Raw genomic sequence first — 23,333 nt, 5'->3', positions numbered from 1 at the left:
TGACACAGGCGGGACCTGGCTGCACGAGAGGTGACACCAGAGCCCTCGCTGGGGCTGGCGCAGGGGCTTGGCCACCCTGCTGCCCAGGCAGCACACGGGGAGGGCAGCCCATCCTAACCAGACCCTCAGATACTACAGGAGTTCTCCAGATCCTGCACCTTCCCCTTCTCCATGCCACCCCCAACCAGCTGGCAGCGAGACCCTCAGCACCCCTCACCTCACACTCCGCCCAGCCCCTGAGCTTGCTGAAGGGCAGAATGATATTCTTCTTCCACCGAGCCAGGGAAACTTGAGAGAGAAGCAGCATGAGGCAGGTAACCAGTACCGCTTCTCGTCCGGGCAGCGCGGGGACCTCCCACGCTCGTACCTCCATGCCCTGCCGCTGCCCCGGCTCAACGCCGCTCAGCCAGCAGGCACGGGGCAGGGGAGGCTGCTGCTTCCAGCCCCTTTCTGGAGTTACCTCCTAAAAGCTGCACTGATCCCGCATCCAAGACGATCCCAGTATCGGCAGCACGGCTGGCACTGGGGCCGGACATTTTGGGTCTGTGCTGACAGAGCGTTTCTCCTTTTGATAGGGGTAAAACACACACAGCATCCTCACCAAGACACAACTTCAGGAGGAAAGCAAGGATCTTCCAGAGACGCAGAGCTTTCACCATTTCGTCTCGAAGGCAGCACACCACCTTCCATTCATGATATAGCTCCAGCCAAAAAAAAGCTGGAAAGAAGCCTGGGGCTGGCTCTGCCCCGAAGCTGCAGCCGTTTCATGTGGCTCCAACGCCTCTCGCGCAGCAGCTCGCACTTTCAAAGAACCACTTGCATGCACACAGGCACACAAAACACAATTAATGAATGTTTCGCATCCCACTGTGTGTGTTCTGACACAGCCCCATTTGCCAAGGAAAAAAAAGTATGCGCGTGTGGATGTATGTATATACAAAGGCTTTAAAGAGGACGTTGCTTGCATTTTTACAGCTTTGTTGAAGGGTTTTGTTTTGTTTTTTTTTAATATAAAAGCCTAAAACAAATATAATCCAGAGAAAGGTTTTTTTTAGTCTTTAATCCTTTACTGGCATGCACAACACCTGTAGAGCTCCGACACTCCCCAAGGAACATGTTTTATAGTAACTGTTGCAGACTGAAAAAAGGCAACTGCTCAGAAAAACATTGCTACTGGCTAGTATTACACAAGCTGCCAGCATGAGTATTCTTTCACGAAGGGAGAGGATTAAGCCTTTCAGGGAAGTCTATCACGGGATCGACACGGCAGCTTTACAAGCTTTAACTCTCAGGTGTTCCCCAATTGTAATAAGCTGCCTGCGCGGGGAAACCGTCTCGGGGCAAGGCACAGCAGGAGCCCACCCGCCTCCGCACAGGCATGGAGCTCTGCGAGATGAACCCTCGTGCTGCACGCAAGGATTCAGTTTATTACAGAATAAAGACGACGAAGTTTTATTTCTTTCCTGTGAGTAAAACAAACAGGGAATCTAACAGGCCAACTGCGGTGCCATGTTTAAGCCTTTCAATGAACACAAATGCTCACCGCCGGTTTCAGCTAAGCAACAAGCCATCGTTCAGGACAGTTCTCACCTCGACAAGGCAAGTTTTAGTCCTCTGAGGTGGACTTCTGCCTACATTTTGTCACCTGCAAGACTGCCTGGTATATATGTTCACTTGGTGGCTTAAAACACCTGAGTCAGCAAGCGCGCTGCATGCCAGTCACTTAAAAAGAAATTATTTTACTTGTAAGCAACAGAGATTTGGGGACAATGGAAATGTTCAGTAGGAACTGGACATCTAACTGTCCTTCTCAAATCCAAGAGCTAATAGCAGCAGATTTTGAATGATCTATTAAAACTCACGATTCACCTGTTGCCATAACAAGACCTTCCTAGGCCAGACACATGGCTCATAACAAGACCTTTGTAATAAGCAAATTGCATCACATCTGCCAGCTGTCAGATTTTTATAGATTGCTTTGAATTATCAAGTCATTGCCATCATTAGAGACAAGACACTTGCCTGGAAAGCCCAAACAACTGTGTCAACTCTTCCACTCCTCTAAAGCATCCCGTGTTTTAACTGCGTTAGAATAAACCCTTCCACTCCTTTGGACCAAGTCAGAATTGGACTCTCTTGACCAGTTGGTTATCCATATAAAACACTCACTGCAATACATCTGCATACATCTATGAAAGGAGAAAATATAATCACTTTATTTTCAGTATACAGACTAAATCCCACCATGAAATAAAGATAATGAGTGAGCACACGTGAATTAAATACTCCGCACTTTAAAAAAAGCCCACTTTTGCCATGTCTGCTGAATCCTTCGTTCGCCACGTGGCGCTCACAGCTCTCCAGCGTTGTTTCCAAAAGTGGCTGCAGTACTCCCAGGAGCAACGCTCCATCTACTACAATTCAAAAAACGCTCCCAGTTTGCATATAAGTGCTACATTTTCCTGTATGCCTTGAAATACTAATTAGGTACAACACTATTTCATCATCTCTGCTCCCAAACTGACAGGTCCCCCTCCCACCCTTACACCAAAGCAAGAATTACTTGTACAAGGAGGTAAAATCAGCAAGTTGTAGCAATACAAACTCTTCAGAAGTGCAGGACAATGGCACACTGCGATCTGCAGCAGGTGAATAATCAGCACGGACAGCAAGACATAATACTGATGAGTTGTACACACGCGCATGCACACCATCACCTCCATAAAGCTTTCTGCACGGTGCAACTCCTTCCATGTCACACGCTTTTCACAGGAAAAAAAAAAGCCCTTCTCAAATTTAGCCCATTTAAAGCTGCCAACAAAATTTGATTCTGTGCACTATCAATACATGTTATTGCTTGTAGTAAATTGGAGAAGATTTGGACCTACACAAGAGATTCGCTTGCAAAGCACAAAGGTCACCAGTGGCCCCTAAGCAGTTTTACAAACTGATCATTGCAGCTGGTACTTCCCGCACCCTCCACACCAGCGGTCGGCTACAATACTCTGCAGTTCTAAACACGCGTCGTACCATCCTCTAGAAAACATAGTCGGTGTCTTCTCTGACTCATATTTAAATACACAAGAGCAGTCTGCATAAAGAAGTGTTAATTTTACAAAATTCATCACGTTCATCTTTGCTCGTTCACCTGAAAAACAGGTGACCTGGGCTGTAACGGCAAAGGCCAGCAGTGCCTAATCCTCTCAAAATCCAAATGTCAACAGAAGAGGAGCTGACATTATTGCAGAGATATTTTACATGCCCAGCAGAGCAGAAGCATTCTCACTGGATTTTCAGGTTGCCAATGACCTACCTCGCCCATGGTGAACCTGACCAAAGTGTTTAAGAATCCGGTCTTTGCATCTTGCACTTCTAATTCAATGTAAAGTTTACAATTGAGTGTCTTTAAGGAGTAATAAAGCAGCTCTTGGGATTTCTTCCAAGCAAACACTGACTCAAAGGCTCAGTACAAGCTCACAGTGTTACATAGGAACTGATGCCCATTCTAGAGCCCCAGCCAGTCACTGACAACTCCCTTCTCTTAAAGTTCTTCTCTTAGATCTTCTCTTAAAGTTACATGCTGCACAATCACTTTCTTTGCTAACGCATCCTGACTATAACCTTGTTTTATAGCCTCTCTTGCTAATTATACTCTTCAAATCAGTTCTGACTGCAAATGCTGTCCTTAACTTAGTGAGTATCATAAAATTGATAGATTATTTCCAGTCTACTGCTCCAGATGCAATGCCACCTGTAAAAACATACAACTAATTCTTCCAGGAGGTGATCCAAACCAGCTCCGTTCTCAAACAGCAGATTGGCGAAGGCGGGCTGCAGATTGCAAAGTCTCCAAGCTTTCCATACCATGAAGTGAGGTAGCAACAAGCAGCCTTTGAAACAGCATTGTCTCTATATTTTTCCCTAGTATTAAACCCCTTTTCCACACAATTTAGTGAGTGAACTAGAGGCTTGTCTGGAGCAGTGGAAGAAGAAAAGAGATGGTAAATAAATAACGAATGATAAGAAGAACTAGGCCAATAGTTTTGCAAAGTTTTCCTTTTTGGTACCAGCACTGAGCACTGCTCGTTTTCAGGTGGAGAGAAATACAAAACACTTCAGTCTCTCTGTGAGCTTAAAGTCCAAGTGACTTCTGCACAATCTGCTTGGCAATTTTGTTAAATTGTTCTCTGTCTTCCCGCCACATCTTGGAGGCGTCTACATTGGCTCCACTTTCATCATTTGGCTCTGAAACGAGAAAGACTGAAAGATAGGTGGGCAGGCAGGCAATGGAGCAAGACCCTCTCGCTTTTTCAATAATGCCTCTGTACTGCCACTTCCCTGTGGCTTTGGCACGCTTTCCCTGCCTGGGACTACAGAAACACCACTAAAGAAAATCCAGTGACAGCTGCTGGGTTCCTGAACGGTTCCGATTTAACTGATCACAAGAGAATATCACAGCAAGGTCGAGTTTAGGTAAGAAACAAGCGGCAGAGGAGCAGGACTTTCTTTTGTTTATCCTCTCAGCAGCTGAGCCCCTGCGTGCACATGGAACAACAAGATGCAGCACCACCAGTGCCATCAAGGGTTTTTAAAACTGCACACTGCTCCCTGCAAAATGTTTTTTCTGGTTCTGCGGCTTCACAGACACAAAGCCCTCCCGACCAGGCCACCCAAACAGGCTCTGTCACTCTTTGGGATAGCTTGTTCTATTAAAAAACAACAAAACAAACCAAGAAAACCCATAAAATGCTTTCATTTCTGCAACATCTTTCATCCGAGGATTCAAGAGCACTTTACAAAGTACATTAAGCCCCTGTGACTCCAACACTTCAATTTGTACAGAGGTAAGCTGAAACACAGGATTTATCAGGTTCGTGGTCAGCACACAGCAGGACAACTGTCGTGGGATTACACAAGCCACTAAGAACGTACTCTACCCATTTTGCTTCACACAGTAGTCCCAACCCACCCCAGCCCAGTTCATGGCAGACATCTTGGGCTCATATCTTGCTCGACACAATGCTGACGGTCCGCCCTTAAAAGCCAGTAGATGCGCAGGTCACCCAGTTTGGTCAGCTTGGGCTTACGCTATCTGCAGAGCCAGAGCCAAGAGTTTGCCAGCAGCCTGAAAGAAGCTGACCATTGATGTTTTAGACTAATTCCTCCAAAAGCCGTGGGAAAACAGGACGCCCAGGCAGAGAACAAGAGAGACCAGGTGACTCCCTAACCAGTCTAGGTAAGGCTGCACCACAAACCAACTTCTTGGAGGCCACGGGAAGCCCAGCGAAGTACTCTTTGTCTGCACAGCCTCCCAACAGTAGGTTACTATTCCGAAGCTAAAACGGTCCCATGTAAGAATCTGTTGCTTGCTCTTTGATCAACTTTGCTGCTTCTAAACACTCTAAACTGCCTAAAATCTTTTATCATTCAAAACCGATTCTAAGGGAGACAGCTCTGCCCTTTTCAGGCACTTCAGTGGCTCTGTCCACTATGTGGAGACGGATCCATCTTTCAGGGAGCTGTACACGACAGAGCTGATCCACGGCCCTTGCTGGATTTAGGGAAAGCCATTTAAAAGACTGCACAAAGAGTTTTTCACCCCACCCCTCTTCTCAGGAAGCCTTCCTCTGAACCAGAGATGGCAGAATGGGGTACATTCCCAGGCTGGCAAATAACAAACAGAAATGGAGGGTGCTGGCTTGTGAATCACAAGGCCATGGACTCCAGTTTGCCGTACTGGTTAGATCTGGCTGCTGCTAAAGCCAAATCCAACACAGGCTGTAATCAATAGCTTTAAGACCTGCAAGAGCTGAACAGACATCATAGCAAATACAAAGATGGAGCACAGGTTTTGCACAGGAGCAGGGAACCAGCTGAGCCTCCGGACCCACCCGACCATCACCATCTGCTCGGTTGCTGCCGACCTGGAAGCAAAGCAGCAGTCGCTCGCAAAGCTGGAAACACCTGTTTACTAAATCAGTCTTATTTTTTTGAATTATTTTCAGAGAACTGGTTTATTAATAAATAAATACTAGGGCTTTAAGAACTGTGGTTGCTGCTGAGCAGCTTTAAATGTCCTTTGCTCACTTAACAAATCAAACAGCAAGAAGCAGCTCTATCTAACTCAGTAACTGCTATCTGAGCTACTGCTAATAAAACAGCAATCCTTACCTGCCAGCATGCTAACAACCGACAAGAGGATCTTTTCCACACTCTGCACGGGACTCCACCGCTCAGCACTGCTCTCATATCCCATGGGATCATCCCCAGGAGCATGAAGAATAGAGATGCAAACTCTCCCATCTGGGTAAACTGCACAAGAAGTACAGGGGATTGATTGTTACTCAGTGGAAACATGCAGCCTCTCCAGATGTCTAGCACAGATGAACGTTTGGACTTGGCCTTCATATGACTGAAGATAAACCCAGTTTTAAATTTCCTCTTCCAAAGGCAAGAGGACACAAAATCTGAAAGATAAAAATCTAGCAAAAATTTCCTTTAAGCAAATCTAACAAACTTGGGTCATCCTTCCCCAACGGAAGCCTGCTGGGAGCACTCGTGTCATTTAATAACCAGTGACAGGCTCCAAGGAAAAAATAAAAGATGCAGCCTTCTGGAACAAGGCAAGTATTTATGCACAGACACAGCTCCAAGTAGGTAACCAGTCCTACTTAAATCGAAGGGCAGTAGTCACACAGCACTGAATGAATGTTGGAGTCCTCCACTGGACCGTGGCCGTAAAAAGAATTAGGCAAACTTGCTCTGTGCAGCAAGAAGGGAAAAGTGGTATGTTACAAACAATATAATTGATCTTATTTTGAACATTACTGAGGTGCAACCAGAAGAGTTCACACTACTTTTTTAAATTTTGCTTAAAGCTCAGCTGTATTAAAGCACGTGGAAGCAAGGTAACCTATCAATCAAGGATACAGATGTCGTCCCCTCCCACCTTTAGCATAAGGCAAAGCATCTGCAACAGTACAAGCCATCCTCACAGACACTGGACTCCACTCACTTGGTAATGAGGCCAAAGAAGGGTTGAATAGGCAACACAAAGAGAATGGAGTTCCAAACACTGCTTTAGCAACATAGCCTAATTCTACAGCTTCCCAAGGAACGACAACTTTAGCCCAGTAATTTCAGCGCTTCTATTCCTCGGGTGACCAAACCTGTGCCATCGTCAGGAAAACAAGACAACGCAAAAAGAGGGAATGACCGCTGGAAGCAGTTGTGCTCATTTCCAGTTCCTCCCATTCACCCAGCTAACGTCTGCACAAGCCTGCAACACGTAGGCGCTTTGGACGACTTTTATTTACATCCCCTCCTGCAGCCCCAGGCTGGGGACTGGGGCTGGTCTAGCCGTAGCTGGAAGAGATGAAAACAGCACGTGCTGAATCAGCGCGTCTCCTTGCAACTTAGGAACACACGGGTAGAAGGTTTCACTTGTAAGTTACTCTAGTGTTTTTATGCAGTGCCTCGCTTAAAACAGCTGGACCACAGCAGCACAGTCAAGACAGCAAAGACTGACTCCAGGAAGATGTATGCATCTTCCCACTTTGTCATTAAGTGCTAGTGCAAGACTTGCCATTAATCGCTACTTTGAAGTTATCTTCGCCAGAGCATCCATGAACATAATTTCATTTTAAGAGAAGATAGTTCTGTGGTGTCTCAATTCCTTCTGTACATAACAAAAACTGCAAAGATAAGGTAACACAGCAGACTTTTTAAACATTTTTCCTTGCAATTCCTCACAGGTGGAGGAGTAAGCACTTAAGGAACAGAAAAAGCACAACACAGCCACCCATTTCTACAGCCTTTCTGGGTATAACCAGGCCATCACAATCCCACCTGAGAAGAAAGATTCAAGCGTCTACTTTTGCTGATCTCAACTTTAGATTAATGTGACCCAGAGTCACAGGACTTTAAAGAGCTGAGCTGACCATCCAGTATGTTCCAGTTTACCCCACCGAGGAAGTGCCCACATGTAGAGCCATTCTGTGAGGCAGTTTGTGCTTCTCTGCACCCTACTCCTCCCAGCTATGCTGCACACAAAGCAGCTGCGAGCAGCGAACCTCAAGCCAAGGCCAGAACTGGAGCTGCAGAGTATTGCGTGGACACAGATTTGCTCGTGGAGACCAGTCCTGCCAAGAAATTTGGGTGAAGTAGTCCAGCTGGAGCAAGGTGCCGATGCGGTCACTCTTCTTCCAGGTGCCAAACGCTGCACTGCTGCAGACATCAGAGCTTCAGAGGTGATGCTACACTGCCTTGGGCACGTCCGCACAGTTCTACGCTGTGATGTGCAGGTGTGTCCTCCATCGAACAGAAAGATGGGCTCACTTGTGAATTAAATGGGCAAGTATCTGCATCAGTGGTCTCTTGAGGGAAGAACAGAGGATCTTCAAGAAATTGCAAAATTCCTTGGAATAGGATGAAATAAATTGATTCCCAGCTGAGATTAAGTTTTCTGTTATGCAAGTGCAGGAACAACAGCTGGAAAGGAAACACAAGGCAGGAGGGCAGCATTTTCCTTTTATTGCTCTCAAGTGGCAGACACCTAATAGCCGAGAATACAGATCCAGCCCATCAAATCTGGATGATGATAAACAATCCTTACACAATCCATGTTGATTCAGCAGATGTCATAAGCAACAATTTTACAAAGAATGCCGAGGCCGACTCCAGAAAGTAGTGCTCCAGGCTGTGAAAGGGGCTTTAAGGTTTTTACCTGTCCAAGGCTCAAACTTGTTAGCTGTACTTGTTACTTCAATTCCTTCCACTGAAAAGTCTTAAGATAATCTTGTCACCATCAGAATTGCAGAGAAAAGGCCAGCGAAGTCTTAATATTATATGCCTGCAAATGTGTCATCTGCTTGGACAGAGCACTCTGTATTTCAGAAAGATCACATCAGAAATGTTACTAAACTCGTGACTTAATGGGGAAGAAGCCATGCTGCCAAATAAAGCTGCATCCAAACTTTGACCAATATGAACAAATTTTCACTCGTTAAAATAACACCAAACTACTTCAATACAAGCCACAGAGGGAGACTAGAAAGAGTCTGTGATAATCCACTACATCTCACATCATATACAGAAGATTTATCTTCAGACTATTTATACAATAGTTATAAGTATTCCTGGAATGATCTTAAAGGCAGTGAAATTGTTGGAATCTTTATTGGACTGTTCATGACCAAAAGATATATGAGGAATAATGCGATAAAGAGAAATTGACCCTACGACAGAGCACAATTGCTGGACAGCTGAACGCTCCTACTGCTACTCAAGGTTGGAAAGGGAGAGAACCACCCTTGGTAAGGACGGCAGCTCTCCTGCTGCAAAAGTTTGTTTTTAAGGTGCACAAGCAACCCGCTTCCCCGTACGTCCTGCTGCGTCAGACTCACTGTTTGGATGGAACATCTCGCACGTGAACCTCATCTTCGGAGGACTTAACGGGTAGTCGAGTGGAAAGCTCAGAATAGCAGGGAAAACCCCATACTCGAAACAGGTGTCTTCAGGACCCCTAGAAACAGATAAAAAGCTATTCACCAGAGTTTTAAATAGTTCTTTCACCCAAATTCTTGTCTAACGAGACATTTGAGGTTTGGGTTATATCATCTTCGCCAGAAAACAAAGAGTTAACGTACTCTTACCCCACACCTCATAAACTTAAATCCAAATATGGGGTTTGGGAGGGAAGGGGGAAATCAAAGCTTGCACACTAATTACTAGGAAGGTCACAACACTGCTTAATTAGCAGGGTGTGTCTGGATATAACTGGAGTATCTGGCTCCGAGGCATGTTCCAGGATTTGAGCGTCTGCATGTCAAGAGAAAGCAGAGGCAGGTGTGGGACTCCTGTGCCTTTGAAGATACTGTTACGCTGCACAAGACAGAGATGTCAAACGCTGTAGCTCAAAAATAATTTATAAAACCTACGGAGATTCAAACTGCCAGTATCAAGCATAACCACACATAAACACTTATCACTATCTGATGCAAAAAACACAGCAATGTTTTGTAAAAATAAAAACACAGCTCAGGGACCATAATTGCTAGATGCAGGACAACAATGTTTCTCTGCAGACTTAAGGTATTTAGTTTGCACTCCCTCAAGTGCACGCGGAGAACAAATGGCTTCATCGGGGTTCTTGTAGAAACATTTCCTTATTGTGTTCATCATCTAGTTCAAAGTGCAACCAAGTTGAGAATATAAAGACAGCTATTTTACCCTCCCTACATAAAACATTTTTGGAAGGTGAGAAAAAAGTTTATTAGACGTGATTTATTCAAACTTGATGAACCATCTGGAAGTTACAACACAAACATGATCTCCCCTGATTGGAAAGATCACAAAACAAGCTTCATCACTGAAAACCTTAGCCAAGGAAACCTCATGTATTTAGTAAAAAGCTCTTCAAACAAGAGTTATACTGTCTGGGAAATAAGGTTTAGGAATATATTCATGCCTCCTCCTCCCAATCCACATTCTCCATGCCCGAAAGAACATAAAAGTTCAAGGACTCCTAACAGTTAAGACTGCAATTGGTAACCTACAGAGAAAGAAAATTGAGACCAGCAAAACCTAAAGCCCTAGGAGGCTCACTCTCTTAAACTTTGGGATTCAAAAGACTTGGCTGGTAGATAAACACAAGAACTACATGATTTAAATCTGAATATTGACACTGGCAGGTAAGATTAGAGAAATGCATCAACATACTGCAAGAATGAAAGCTAAACCATCTCAACCATTTTGTTCCCTTTCTGGCCTTTTCCCTAAATTTAGTTGGGATTCAATTCACATCTGAGAGTAAACTGAATGCATTTTTTCATGAACATTCCAGCTGCATTTTAAAGGCTTATTGTTGAACTTCTAAGAGTATGTACATACACGCATTGAAAAGCTGGTGGGTGTCTTATGTTCTGTTTTGAGAGCAAACACACAGCCTCAAGGGCTCTTCTGTAAAATATGTTAACCCAACACGCTCCATTTTAGGCCCCGTATTATGTGAGCAAAATGCTTTTGTTTTAGCCATTCATTGCTGCCAGGATCTACTTCAAAGAAATTATTAAAGTTAATCCAAGGCAGCATTTGCAGCTACAAAACACTCAGGAGGCTGCAACATTTAAACTTGACAGCATCACTTTCAGTTCAAAAAGGACATCGGCAGGGCCAGAGAGGTAAAGAGCACAGCAGCTTTTGCAATCGCACCACCTGCTCTGCAAAGATGTCAAAGCACACCACGTTCAAAGCCTCCGTGCCTTATGCTACGATCTCATCTGAGCTGCTATGCTAGCTGAAGTCCAGACTACCCAGTACTTGATTAGGCTTCCTCCAAGAAACACCCGTCCCACCGAGCAAAGAGCACCGAGCCAGCAGGCCAGTTGCCTCAAGCAGCTCCCGTTCCCCAGGAAAGACAAAGCATCTGCCATCACTAACCGCGCGCACACGGAAGGCACTCATTCTGCGCGGGCCTGAGGCATATAACGCTAAGAAAAACCTTGTCCTAAACCTGCTCCGTCTAAGGCTCTCTACAGCAAAGCAGGCAGTCTCTGCCTCTTTTTCCGTGCATGATGCTACAGACTTCCCTAAAGCACCGAGGAGCGGACATCCGCTCTGCTCCAGCCATTATATGGCATTAAATGACTTGCTAGACAACCAGACTGTTTAGTTGTGTGAGAGGTGTTACAAACAACTTTGTTGACATAAGACATAGCATGAAAATAAGAAACTCTGAACTCCATGAGCTGGCTATTACTTAGCCAAGAGGAAGAAAAGGATTGCGGGTATCTGCCAAAATAGGAGGGGAAAGCGCATTGACAGGGACAATTAATTCTATAATGATAGCTTCACGTACATTTGTAAATGGCTTCTTATTTGTAAAAAGATGCTGGAAAACGACCAAAACCCACAGTCATCAGATGCCGAAAAGGGGAATTCCATGCTAAACAAAAGTCATAAGCCTAATTATAGATCTAGTTACCTTTCTAAACAGGTTTTTGATAAGTTGACTTCAATTTATACTGTTTAGTTTTCAAGCAATCTTTAGGCTAATAAAGTTCTTAACAATTACGTGGTTTTGTGTCTTTTGGGGATAAACTTTAATAGCAACACACACTTGTATGTGCCAACCAAAGAGGGCAAAACTTGGTCCTGAAATGTTAAATTCACAAACTTGCACAACACAATGCAGCCTGTGGGACCTCACGCAGCGCTAAGGAATTGAGCGGCATTATGGTAAACTCTCGTGACGCGCTGGGGCTATTTATCATCACGAGTAAGTCACCCTACTGCAAAGATTTGGCTTTCATAAATACTCTAATTCAGCTACTGTTTGATGTCTCATCAAAAGGGTGCATTTCACATCAGGCTCCAAACCTCCACTGTTCAGAAAGATTACCACATTGTATTTTCAGTTCTGGATCTATTATACTCACTTTGGGAGCGTAAGAACTGTTCTATCATTCAGACATGTCAATACAGCCTTAACATTTATATGTTTAACATCTATCCAGCACTGCTGCTGCAGGCAAGAACACCAGAAATACAAATTATTTTACCATTATTTTAAAAGGCATTATTTTATGTCCGAGCCAAGCTCTTACATCAATCTGTGTAACATTACCCAACACACCTCTGAATTGATAAATAGGCAATGTCTTTTCTCTCTTAGGTCTCTTTATTTTGTATTTATTTGCCATTACATGTGCTCTAGCTTTATATAAATTGGGTGAAGGGAAAAAAAAAGCTTTCTGTTCTCTTCATTATTACGCTACTTACTTACCTTTTGCACTTCATCTGTCTAAAAATTTGAAGCCAACTTAACTTTAATTTCCTCATCTGCACTTCTTTCATTCCCAGAATCTCACACAGCACATTTGAGATTACAAAACATTCGAGAAGATTATCACAGACAACTATAAACAAGTCATTTAGCTTGCTTTCCAAATGTATGCAAACACTTCTACTAATAGAGTTTTGTAAAGAGATGAAAGTAACCAAACATGTTTAGGGTAAACATGTTTCTATTGTACCACAGCTTCAGAATTTAGCAGATCTTAAAGTATAATTTTATTATGACACACACACAATACAGAAACCAAAATTAAAGCACCTCCGCCTCTCATTTTGCACTGACAAAGACCTGAAGCTCAACACTCAGCACTTTAAAGGGCTTTCAAGTCTGCAAGCAGCTCCTCTGTTGTTTAAGAATTTGTTATGGGAAACATCAGAAAAAGTATTTTCTAGATAATGAATCAAATCCGAAAGTACCTCTGTGTGTCCCCCATGAAAGCTCCACTTAACCGCACAATCTCTGCTACGAGAAAGTACCGATAGGCAGGAATTTCCTTCCATATTCCAAGAAGTGCATTAAATCCTCTGGGATTTCTACATTCCAAGCAATACACAGCTGTCTGAACTGAAATTTGGTACATTACAAAGCGCATGTTTCAGAAGAGTGATAACTATCCCACTTGCAGAAAGAGAAAGCGCAAGACACTGCAGCCAGAATCTTTGGTGTCAACAAATTACCTATTTCCATGCCAAGTGTTTATTTTCAGGGAACTGAGCTACCAGGAAGTACAACCTGTTCATCACAGGATAAATTGCTGCACGTAAGCAGAGGCATTTGCCAACTCTTCATATCAATCAGCAATCAATCAGTGGTAATCCAAACCTCCATTTACCAAGGCCTAAAATAACTCAGAGGCTCACGCTTGCCGTAAAGTAGGATCACCCACGCAGCCAGCTTGGGTGGAATAGGTGATACGCTACAGCTCGGGACGCTTTTGTATTGGTTGCGTGCCTGATCCCAAGAGACAGAAATCTTGTTTTTCATCCCTAGTCAACACACTCCAAGCAAACCAAGCTAGGAAAATTCTGCCACCCACGCTAGTTGAGAATCTCATAAGTCAGCACTGGTGGTTGCAGTGAAAACTTGGCAAGAGCACAGCAGGCACACTGCGAGCGGGGCCACGGCCACCGCCTGCTGCCCCCGGTGTCCTCCAGGACCCCCCTGGCCCTGGCTGAAGGAAAGGAAATCACCAACTCTTACTAAAGGAATCTTGAAATACAGAGCCTGGATCTACCCTAACAACAGACCATCAGCTTCAAGACAGACTTAGCGGTTTGGAGCTTTTTCATCTTTTAATTCTGTAGCATTTAATGCGTTAATGGTCAGACCCAAGTGACAAAGGTCTCTTTTCCTCTCCCTTACTGTTTTAGAACCTTTATTTTGTAAAAATCACCAGTTATTCCATGTACTCAAAGTTCCCAAAGAAGCATGAGTAAGAAAGTACAAGAAAAAGAGAAGACAACTTGTAAGATACTGGGCAAGAAGGTTTTGTCTTTTCATGGCATGTTTTGCTACGAACAACCATACCCAGCAGTTTGGGAGTGGAAGGGGGAGGACACAGCTTTGTAAAGAAGTCTTTGTCACCCCCCAAAACACCAGAGGTAGCAATCAGAGCTATTCACCAACAGAAGAGCTTCCTACATGGAACCACTGCGTCTTTACAACATCAGCCGATTCATGAAGTGTAAGAATTTTAAAAGATTTTTCTTTTTTTTAATTTGAATACTTTCTTAGATCAATCCCCTTCCATTTTTCTAGAAAAAATTTGAATAGTAAGTAAAATAATTTTAGACATTGATTTTTTTCTCCTATCACTGCTAATCTGTGTATTTTGCTCCACTTAAAACATGAGAAAAACCTGTCCTGTTATTTGCAGTTGAGTAACATTCCCAACAGGTTTGTGTGATCTACAAGCAATTCATCGTTTCCTACAGTGTTTGTATATGCAACGTATATCCAAGGGAGCCCAAATGAGGATTCCTGTCAAATTTGCAAGTTACTTACGCTGAATGTTGCTTATTATAATGACACCTGTACAACAAATGATCACTTAAGTCCCAATGCTGCCTCTCTCACGCTGTTTCAATTCCAAATATAATTCCCTGTTTGGGTCAGAAAAGAAGATCCCAGCAAAGACAGGCCAAGGTCGATGTTATGCAGAACTGGTATTTTTTTTTTTTACGTTCTTGTTCTCCTGGAAGCTAATCATAGCGTGCAACTGTGATTTCAGATACAAAACAGTATTAACTCACATAATCAGAGCCTCCCATTCAAAGAAGTTCTCTTCATTCATGGGACCTATTAAGAAAAAACAAAACAATGCTTAGCGCTACCTGAACGCAAGGTTACAGCTTCACAGTGCAGAAACCCTGCTCAGCTCCTCACCTGCCACTATCCCTTCTGGTGGGTTCAGGGTCAGCTCTGTAAAAACAAAAACACAAGGAAGGTTAACGTGACCTGCAAGCCCGAGCATTTCGGCTAGTGTTTCAGTGGCCATGGCTTAGCACAGAGGCCCCACCAGCAAACGGCCTTGGAGAAAAGCTTGAGGACACCATGGGAGGAATCTTCTGGCCATGCTTTACTGGGCAAGACTCCACATCCAGAAGGCCCAGTACCCCACTGCTGACAATTTAACTTCTTCATGCAAGACAGTTTTCTAGACAAAATTACTTGGCGTTTTGTACTTTTTCAGGCTCCCAAAATTAGTCTTCCCAGGGGCAACAATTTAAAACTGAGAAGGAAAGAAAAAAAAACCTCTTTCCACAAAGCATGGGAAACACTCTCCTCTTGGAGCACTGTGGTATCTGCAGGTACAAACTCAACAGACTGAAGAGAAAACGGGTTGTATTCCAGTAACCTCTCTGCACCAATTCAGACTTGACAGCATCTCAATACAAACCCCAAAATGACATAAAAAGGTGGAGAAGCAAAGCAAGAGAGATTTGACAAGCATCTCTGTTCCTTGAATTCAATCCAACTCCCCCTGCCTGGCCTGGAAAAGGCGAGTAAAAAAAGACGCAGCAAACAAAAAGCAGCCATGGCTGCACACGGCAAGTTTGGATCCATCAACCCTCACTTTCTGTAGGAAACTGGTACAATTCCCAATTCGTACAATAGCCTTCAGCACCAGTACCTCCTCCCAAGCCTGCTGAAGCCCAGCGCTCTGTGCGCTGCTAAAATAATAACCAGGTTTTCTACAATCTAGTGCAATGACCATCAGCTTCCAGTTTCTGCAGGGTGGTAGCCACTGGCGAGGCGAAGTTCAGCCATGCACAAGGCAACCAGCAGACCTGCAGTCCCTGGGGGCTGAACACCAGCCTCACAGCTCTGAGCGAGACGCGGGGCAGGCGGCGGGACCGGCGGCGGGAGGCGACACTCCGAGGGTGTCAGACTGGAGGAGGTGACAGTAATTAGGCCAACTTACGTAAGGGCTGTGAGCTGCTTATCTAGAACAGTGTTTCCTAACCCATGGCCTGTGGACTACTAGTGGCCCCGTAACACACAAAACGCAGCCACAGAAAATGCCATGTGCATTCCCATGCACGAAAACAAGCACAAATGCAGACTCGGGGAAGATGGGAAGTCACAAACCAATAAACGAGACGCTTGACCTCATTTCTGTTAAGTTATACATGAAAATTGTGGGTAGCGCAGCACAAAACAGCGCAGATTTTTGTCTTAAAACAGCTAAGTTGGATTAAAAAACGTGCTGAGATACGCCAATGGGAAAGATAGCACAACTCTTCAGTTCACTCAGATTGCCATTAACTTTGGCACAAACCTCTCTGATTGAAGTTCAAAAGCACAGCAGCAGATTGAAACTCAGCGTTATGGTTTCCCACGACGTCCTGACGTTAAGGAGCAGGTTTTTCCAGCTTGATAGTGGGTCTCTAACAGCTTTTCTTGTTGATGTTTTTAGACAGAAAGAGGGAGATGTCAAACCCAGGAGCTCCTGGAATCATTTTGCTCCATCTTGTGGCTCTCTCTAAAAAGAAAATCCCTCTGATGTTTCCCACGATTTCCCTTGAAAACCCTGGGAGCGTTTTCATTTCAGGCCCCGTGCTGGCAGCCAGCCTTTGCGATTGCCCGGTGGCAGCATCTGCGTGTCCCCTGCAGCAGGCAGCCACGCAGAGGTGTGCCGTACAGCATTCCACCTCCAAGGAAAACCGGGGCGACGGGAATCAAGAGCCAAACCCTGCCGAGCAAAGGGTCTTTTCGAGGATGGAGGTTCAATTCTCCACCTTGCTCAGCTCTCCCCTCGGAGGTAGGCGAAAGAGGTTTCCATCCTTAAGGATCAGGCAAAGCAGTAACTTGGCAGTGCAGGGGCACATGAGCTTTGATTTTGAGCGGCTGCTACTATACCTGGTGACTGAGGAAGGAAAAACCCCTTTGCCACGTGGATGGTCACGTCCTACCCTGTGATTTCTCTAGAGCCATTCAAAGGGAAATTGAGAGCACAGCTTTCGGGAACTACACAGCATGAATTGCCAGTAGCTGCCACAGCATCGCTGCTTCAGTCTTACCAGGGCCTCCAAAATAGGGTCATTTTAATGGGAAGTCAAGGGGAAATTTTTTCTGATTATTTTTAAGAGAGCAGCAAAAAGCATACAATCAGAGCATGTGTTTTAACCTTTCACTGCAGAACGACTTTGACAAGTCAGTTAGGCAAACAGCCTCCTACTCCACTCTCCTAGGCCACCCGTCCCTCTGCGGCTGTCCTCCCAGGCAAGTCGTGTGGCGTGACAGGAGCAGGGAGGCAGATGAAACAGCCCACCCTCTGCTCTCCAGGCATCCAGCCTGGGGGTAACTTCTGGCTAGCCTGACTCTGGCCTCCTGGCCTGCAAGACCTGCCCCCACCGCATGCATGGCTTAAAGCCTTCCCAAGGAAAGCTCCCCCCCTCTGCAACTGCCATGCCACGCTGTCCTGGTCACGCCTGTCCACCCCCGACAGCAGCGTGCCAGCGCACACCGACACCCCAGCCACCACCACCCGATGGCCTCAAACACTGGTGTGCTGCTCCTGTTCTTGCGTGCGCTATTTCCCAGCGATAGCAAGGAGCTGAGCCCTCTGCCCGTGCTGAGCGTGGACAGCATCCACCACGAGGCGCTGACGGGGGAAACACAGATCCTGAAGCTACACCAGCTACTTGAGAGGGGCAGCTTGTACGAACTGAGAGCCACCTCCCTCGATCCCCCTTCTCCAAGGGGCAAGATCAGCAGAAAGACTTTGCAGGAGCCCTTGGATGCAGCAGCTCCTTGCCCGTGGCTGACCAGTGACTGCAGGTCCAGGAAAAAACCTCCAAGGAGTGGAACCTCACGATCCATGGGACAACCGAGGTGGGAGCGGAGCCGTCAGACACAGAGGGGCCCTCCTGCTGCGTTGGCACCGCAGCTCCGTCACCCTCAGCTGGAGCTGTGGGACCCCGTGCCTGTGTTGGAGCGCAGCCCCCGTTCTGCAGAGCATCACGACTTGCCCCGGCTACCAGCGGGCAGATAACCTCTTTGCGGCAGGCAGAGCCAGGCCACCATCCTCCTGTGCAGGTGTTCTACACAGTGCCAACCACCAGAGCTGCCATCAGCAGGAGCCGTGGGATAAAGCGGCCTCCCGACGCTCCCACGGAGTACCCTACCATCAGGCAAGCCTCCAGGGTTCCTACGGAGCAAACGCACGAGCAGCAGCGTCCTATTAAGGGATTCCAAGAGGCGGAAGGACAAGCAGTCAATGTGGAAAAAAGGATAAAACAGAAAGCCAGAAAAGGAATCAGTTTTGAAAGAGGTAAAGGGAAAGGCCAAGAAAAGTCTCTGCAGAAAACAAAGGAGCAGCAGAGTCACGAGGAGAAGCTGAGGCTGGCAGCTGCTGCTGGAAGAGAAGGTTGTGGTGATGTATAGGGACCTATACATCACCACAACCACTTCAGAGTGCCTCAGGCTCTGGGGGGTTGTGGGGAGCTCTCTACTCAGACACGTGTTGGGCGCATGTTGGAGGAGCCCATGATGGTGCAACCCACCACCTGATTCAGAGCAACGTCTCTCTTCAGCGCTGGAGAGCATTTGGAGCAGTTTCCATCTTCACATCCTCCACAAGGCATCCTGTTCGGTTTGCAGGGTGGTTTTGCTGCACGCAGTCAGGGGATTTGCTTCCAAATCAAAACGCAGTGAAGTCCCAGCTCGTAGCAACATAGCTAAACCTTACTCTAAAGTTTTGCTTGTAAGCCGAGACTGAATGAAACGGAGCTCACGCTAGTGAAGTGCAACGCTTCTACTAGGAACTTGGGACAGATTTGGGTGCACACACAATCAATTTTCATTTCACTTTTCATTTCACTGCTCATTATGGAGTCATTATAGGCCAATTACGCCTTGGCCAAAAGGAGGAGAACTGAAAACACACCTTGTTAAAGCAGTTAATAAAAAGACTGACCACATTCTTAAAAGAGAAGTTCAACAGTACGCTTTCTAAAAACTGTATCAATTTAGCATATCTCCAAGGTGATTAAACACACAAGACTCAAGAAATATTAAGGGCACATACACACTTCTGACAGCATCTGGACTGAGATGCTTGAAACCAGAATCTTGTTCTTTCTATTCTGCCAGAAATTCTGTTTTCTTCTCTCTCTTCTCTGACGTAGCATCCAATTGGCATAAGGCAGTCTGAGCTGACGCAGACACACAATGCAGTGCGTGTCTGAGATATTGAGATATTTCCTAGTTATGCTTAGGAAAGAGCATTTTCAAAGCAGGTTTAACAGGGACAGCTGCAGAGGCCTACTGCAAACATTCATCCCGCTCTTCCCCCCGGAAAGGGCAGCTCATCACAACCCGCCCCACCGCAGCGGGAGTTTTCTTCCAGCTCACACGAACTCTCTCCAAGCAATAAGGACAGGAAGCATCGATTGAAGTGCTGCCAGATTTTGTTCTGTACGACAAAGGCATATTTTTTCTATGAATTCTGAAATCTCAGAATTAACTTAAATCTCATATTTTTAACCCAACAGCACTCCCAATGATACCTGTTGGCATTGCAATCCACTGCTCTGTTACCTGTTTGTGCCAGAAAGGAAATACAGTGCATACAAATAGGCACTATAATACCTGCAGATTTTACTTAATACTTTCAAAATAACCCATTCTAGATTTAAAAAGTCCAGCCAGTGGTATCTTCAAGATCATACAGCCAGGAAATAGTAAATGTAGAAAAAGAAGCATAAGCTGCTATTGAGAGACTAATTTCAGGCTTTAATACTACTAAATATTCTAAATCTAGAATTAATAACAAACATATGCTCTAACAGAAATGATGCTCTTTTTTATATCTGATTTTTTTCAAAGCTTTATCTAAATTAGTTCCGGCAGAGTAGAAAAATACTTGAATAAATATGAGACAGCAAAAAGTCATCACGCTCCAAACATGCAAACAAAGATCTGAACAAGGACAAAAAATAAATCCATCTCATCTGGCTGCCCACAGCCACCTTCCCTTCCTTCTCCACAAGGAAGGGAAAACAGGGCAATTTCACAGCCTCGCCCAAAACGTATTTGGGCTCCAACAGGTAGAAACTCCTCACAACGTCAAGCATTTTACACATCAGATAACAATAAACCTTTATTTAAAGATTTAAACATGCGCGCGCACATACACAGAGAAAATCAAAGACCAAAACTAAAAAAAAGGCAAGTAAGGAAAGAATTAGAAATCTGGTAAACAAAATACACCCACCAGCAAGGCACTGACTGCCAAACATCTCTGTCACGAACTAGAAGTAACTAAAGGGAAGACATAGAGAAGAAGAAAGAGGAAAATTAAAGGAAAAAAAATTGTGTGCACAAATATATACATAGATATATACAAGATTTCATCCAAGGTGGGCAGCCAGGAAGAAGAGCTCATTTAAAGTCGTCTCCCCATTCCCCTTTACCCAGTGCCACACAGTGCTTATGCCCGCACCGGGAACACGCATCGTCAGGAGGGAGCTGAAAGTTCATGCAAAGCCAAACCTCAGACTACAGCCCTGAGACAGGACTTTCTCTTTTTCTGCAGAAAGTGGCAGCAGAACTACCTACGATTAGGAAGTACTTTTATTTTTCAAAATAACTTTTGCTGAAAATTTCTACAGGGCAAAAAGCTTCTGAAGAGCTACAACTAACTTCCCCAGTGTGAGACAGCAAAAACACTAGGGAAGGGTTATAATTCAGGCTTGATTCTGGGTTTTGTAGCAAAGTTTGATGAGCGCATCCACTAAAGGAAAATAACAACCCTGGAAACACACATACAGCGCAGGAAATCCAGGCGGCCACAGAAACCAAAAAGTCTGGCTTACACTACTTCTGTAACTCAGGTTTCCAGAAGTAAAAGCATTGTACACTTAGTCATTGTAGATTACATTCATTTTTTACAACACTATGTTTTATTAAGAGTCAGGAAAGTATTTATAAAGGAAGATCACAAACAAGATGTTATCTCAGTTCATGGTAAGTGTTACCCTGGGAAGCTATGCAGAGAAGATTCACGTAATGTCTGCCTGTAGCATTAAGTCAAATTCTTTTTGATGCTATTTAATATAACTTTTTCCTATAGAATTCATTCATATAAGACATTCTAGTAAGATCTCAGAGCTTCTCAACAATGAAGGATCAAAAACGCTTTTTGGGACTAAGGGGATTTATGTAAGAGAACAGATAAAAGCAGAGTCAAGTTTTTTTGCAGCTGCCTTTCAGGTCAGTGCTTCTGGATTACAACAGAAAAATGCAGGTTTCTAGGACACACTGTCAGCACAAGCTTTACCCGCACAATGGAACCGGCGGGGCTTGCTCACCGCCCCGAGCAGCTACCGGCTGCCCCAGCCCTCGCAAACACCTGCCCGATGCTTCAGTTTACAGACCTGTGCTCTGCAGAGCGGCCTGAGAATAAATGAGGTATTTTGTCAGGAAACGTGCATCTGTAAATACTCTATTTTATAGATGGAGTCTTCCACTAAATTATGGTAAAGTGAGAAACAACTCCTCATCCCTGGACAACCTCGGGAGCTCTCTAAATGACCTTCACTGGAGCCAGAAGCCAGCTCTGTCAGCCTAATGCCATCCTTCACCTACGAAACACTTCTTTTTTCCCCCATTCTACTTCCCTGCCCTAAATGGAAGCCAGAACATCAGAGGCCAAAAGCAACTAGGTAAACAAGAAAAAAAAAAAGTACTTCTTGCCAAAAAAGGCACCTTCAGACACCTCGCAAGCTCACCGGGCAGCAGATGACCCGCCCCGCGAGGAATGGGATGTCCCAGAGGGACCCAGCCCGCAGCAGCCGGTCCCGGCTCCCTCCGCTGGGGCCGCCGAAGATCACAGCTCGCCGCCCCCTGCAAGTCACATCTCACGCAGATTTTTAAACAAAAAACCAACCAAACAAGTCTATGTCTGTGATCACTAAATTCGAGTTTAAACGCTGTTACTAACCGCCGCGCTTCCGTTAAGGTCTTGACAAACACCTCTAATTATCTTTGAGGTAACAAAGCTCTGCAACAGAGGCTTCCATGGCTGCATTTTGTTCCACCTGGAAAATTTAACCGGGAGAAAAATAATCCTGGGCATCCACTGGCCCAGGACGCCCTGGCCTCCCCCGTGACTAAGCTCCCCGTGCCACGGAATCCCAGACGTGCCCGCGCACAAACCGCTCCTCGGTGCCCCAGCCGAACCAGCCGGGGCTCACAGCCAGGGTCGGCGCGCAGGATGGCCTCCCACCTCGGCCTGCAGCAACGGCCAAGGGAGAAACAACCGGGCGGAGGGAAGCGGTGCCGTCCATGACTCCCCTCCTCCACAGCCGCACTTCAAAGGCCCCGGTGCCCCCCCAACCCCCGCCCCGGGTGTCTCCCTGAGCTCTGCAGGCCGGCGGGGGCTGGGAACCGTGGCCGACGGGGCACTGGGAGGTGCCCCGGGCGCAGGGAGGGAGGCCCGCGGCCTGCCCCGCCGCCGTCACCGCCCCTGCCCGGCCCGCGGCCTCCGGCCCTCCCGGGTTTTAAGGAGGATCCCGTCAGGAGGGGCAGCGGGGGGGAAGACCAAGGAGTGCCCGGCCCCGCCGCTCCCCCCACTCACGCTTGTACTCGGCCATCAGCCGCTTGAGCGCCGTCCCCGCCATAGCGCGGCCCCGCCGCTCCCGCCGCCGCTTCCGGGCGGCCGGCTAGCGAGGACGGCCGCCTAGCCGCTCCTCCTCTATGGTGCGCGCCCGGTCCTCCCAGCGCGGGCGGGGCAGGGGGGCCGCGCATGCGCGGAGCGGCGGGCGCCCTGCGCAGCGCCGAGCACCAGCACTCCCTGAGGGCGGGAACGCTCCGTGAGGGAAGCTTTGGGGAAGACCCGGCCGTGGGGGCGATCCCTGAGGACACAGGCTGCGGGCACCCTCGCATCGTGCGGCAACATCCCCCAGGGAGGGCGGGTTGTGCTGCTGAGGGAGGGGCGCGGCAGCAGCCCCCGAGACCCATCCCTGGCCAC

At 46.2% G+C, this 23,333-nt stretch overlaps 1 protein-coding gene across 5 annotated transcripts; it reads right to left on the bottom strand.

The window, feature by feature from the left end:
- Positions 1-2,184: 2,184 nt before the first annotated feature.
- On the bottom strand, positions 2,185-23,078 carry UBE2G2 (ubiquitin conjugating enzyme E2 G2). Of its 5 annotated transcripts, XM_075157760.1 has the most exons (7): positions 22,941-23,031; positions 16,638-16,841; positions 15,242-15,277; positions 15,109-15,154; positions 9,405-9,523; positions 6,172-6,312; positions 2,185-4,260 (listed from the first exon to the last, which is right to left on the bottom strand). In XM_075157760.1, exons 4-7 carry the CDS (start codon positions 15,147-15,149, stop codon positions 4,133-4,135), a joined length of 429 nt encoding a protein of 142 aa, XP_075013861.1. In that variant the 5' UTR covers positions 15,150-15,154; positions 15,242-15,277; positions 16,638-16,841; positions 22,941-23,031; the 3' UTR covers positions 2,185-4,132. The 5 variants fall into 5 exon arrangements, with proteins under 5 accessions (XP_075013861.1, XP_075013858.1, XP_075013859.1 ...); XM_075157757.1 differs by lacking the exon at positions 16,638-16,841 and having other exon boundaries at positions 22,941-23,078; XM_075157758.1 differs by lacking the exon at positions 16,638-16,841 and having other exon boundaries at positions 2,185-4,245; positions 22,941-23,078.
- Between the last annotated feature and the right edge of the window lie 255 nt (positions 23,079-23,333).

This window comes from Calonectris borealis, chromosome 9 (genome assembly GCF_964195595.1).
Source record: "Calonectris borealis chromosome 9, bCalBor7.hap1.2, whole genome shotgun sequence".
Lineage (NCBI taxonomy): Eukaryota > Metazoa > Chordata > Aves > Procellariiformes > Procellariidae > Calonectris > Calonectris borealis.
Note: the sequence above shows the minus strand (reverse complement) of the source record. Positions and strands in the feature narration are given on the sequence as shown.

Bases quoted from the DNA above. Each gene is read 5' to 3' on its own strand.
- UBE2G2 (XM_075157757.1), bottom strand. From the start codon at position 22,983: ATGGCGGGGACGGCGCTCAAGCGGCTGATGGCCGAGTACAAGC. The intron at 9,524-15,108 runs GTGAGTTAATAC...ATCTGTTTCTAG, and splicing joins GAATGGGAGGCTCTGATTAT to GGGTCCTGAAGACACCTGTT. The intron at 4,261-6,171 runs GTAAGGATTGCT...CCTATCTTTCAG, and splicing joins GGTTGTTAGCATGCTGGCAG to TCTTTCTCGTTTCAGAGCCA.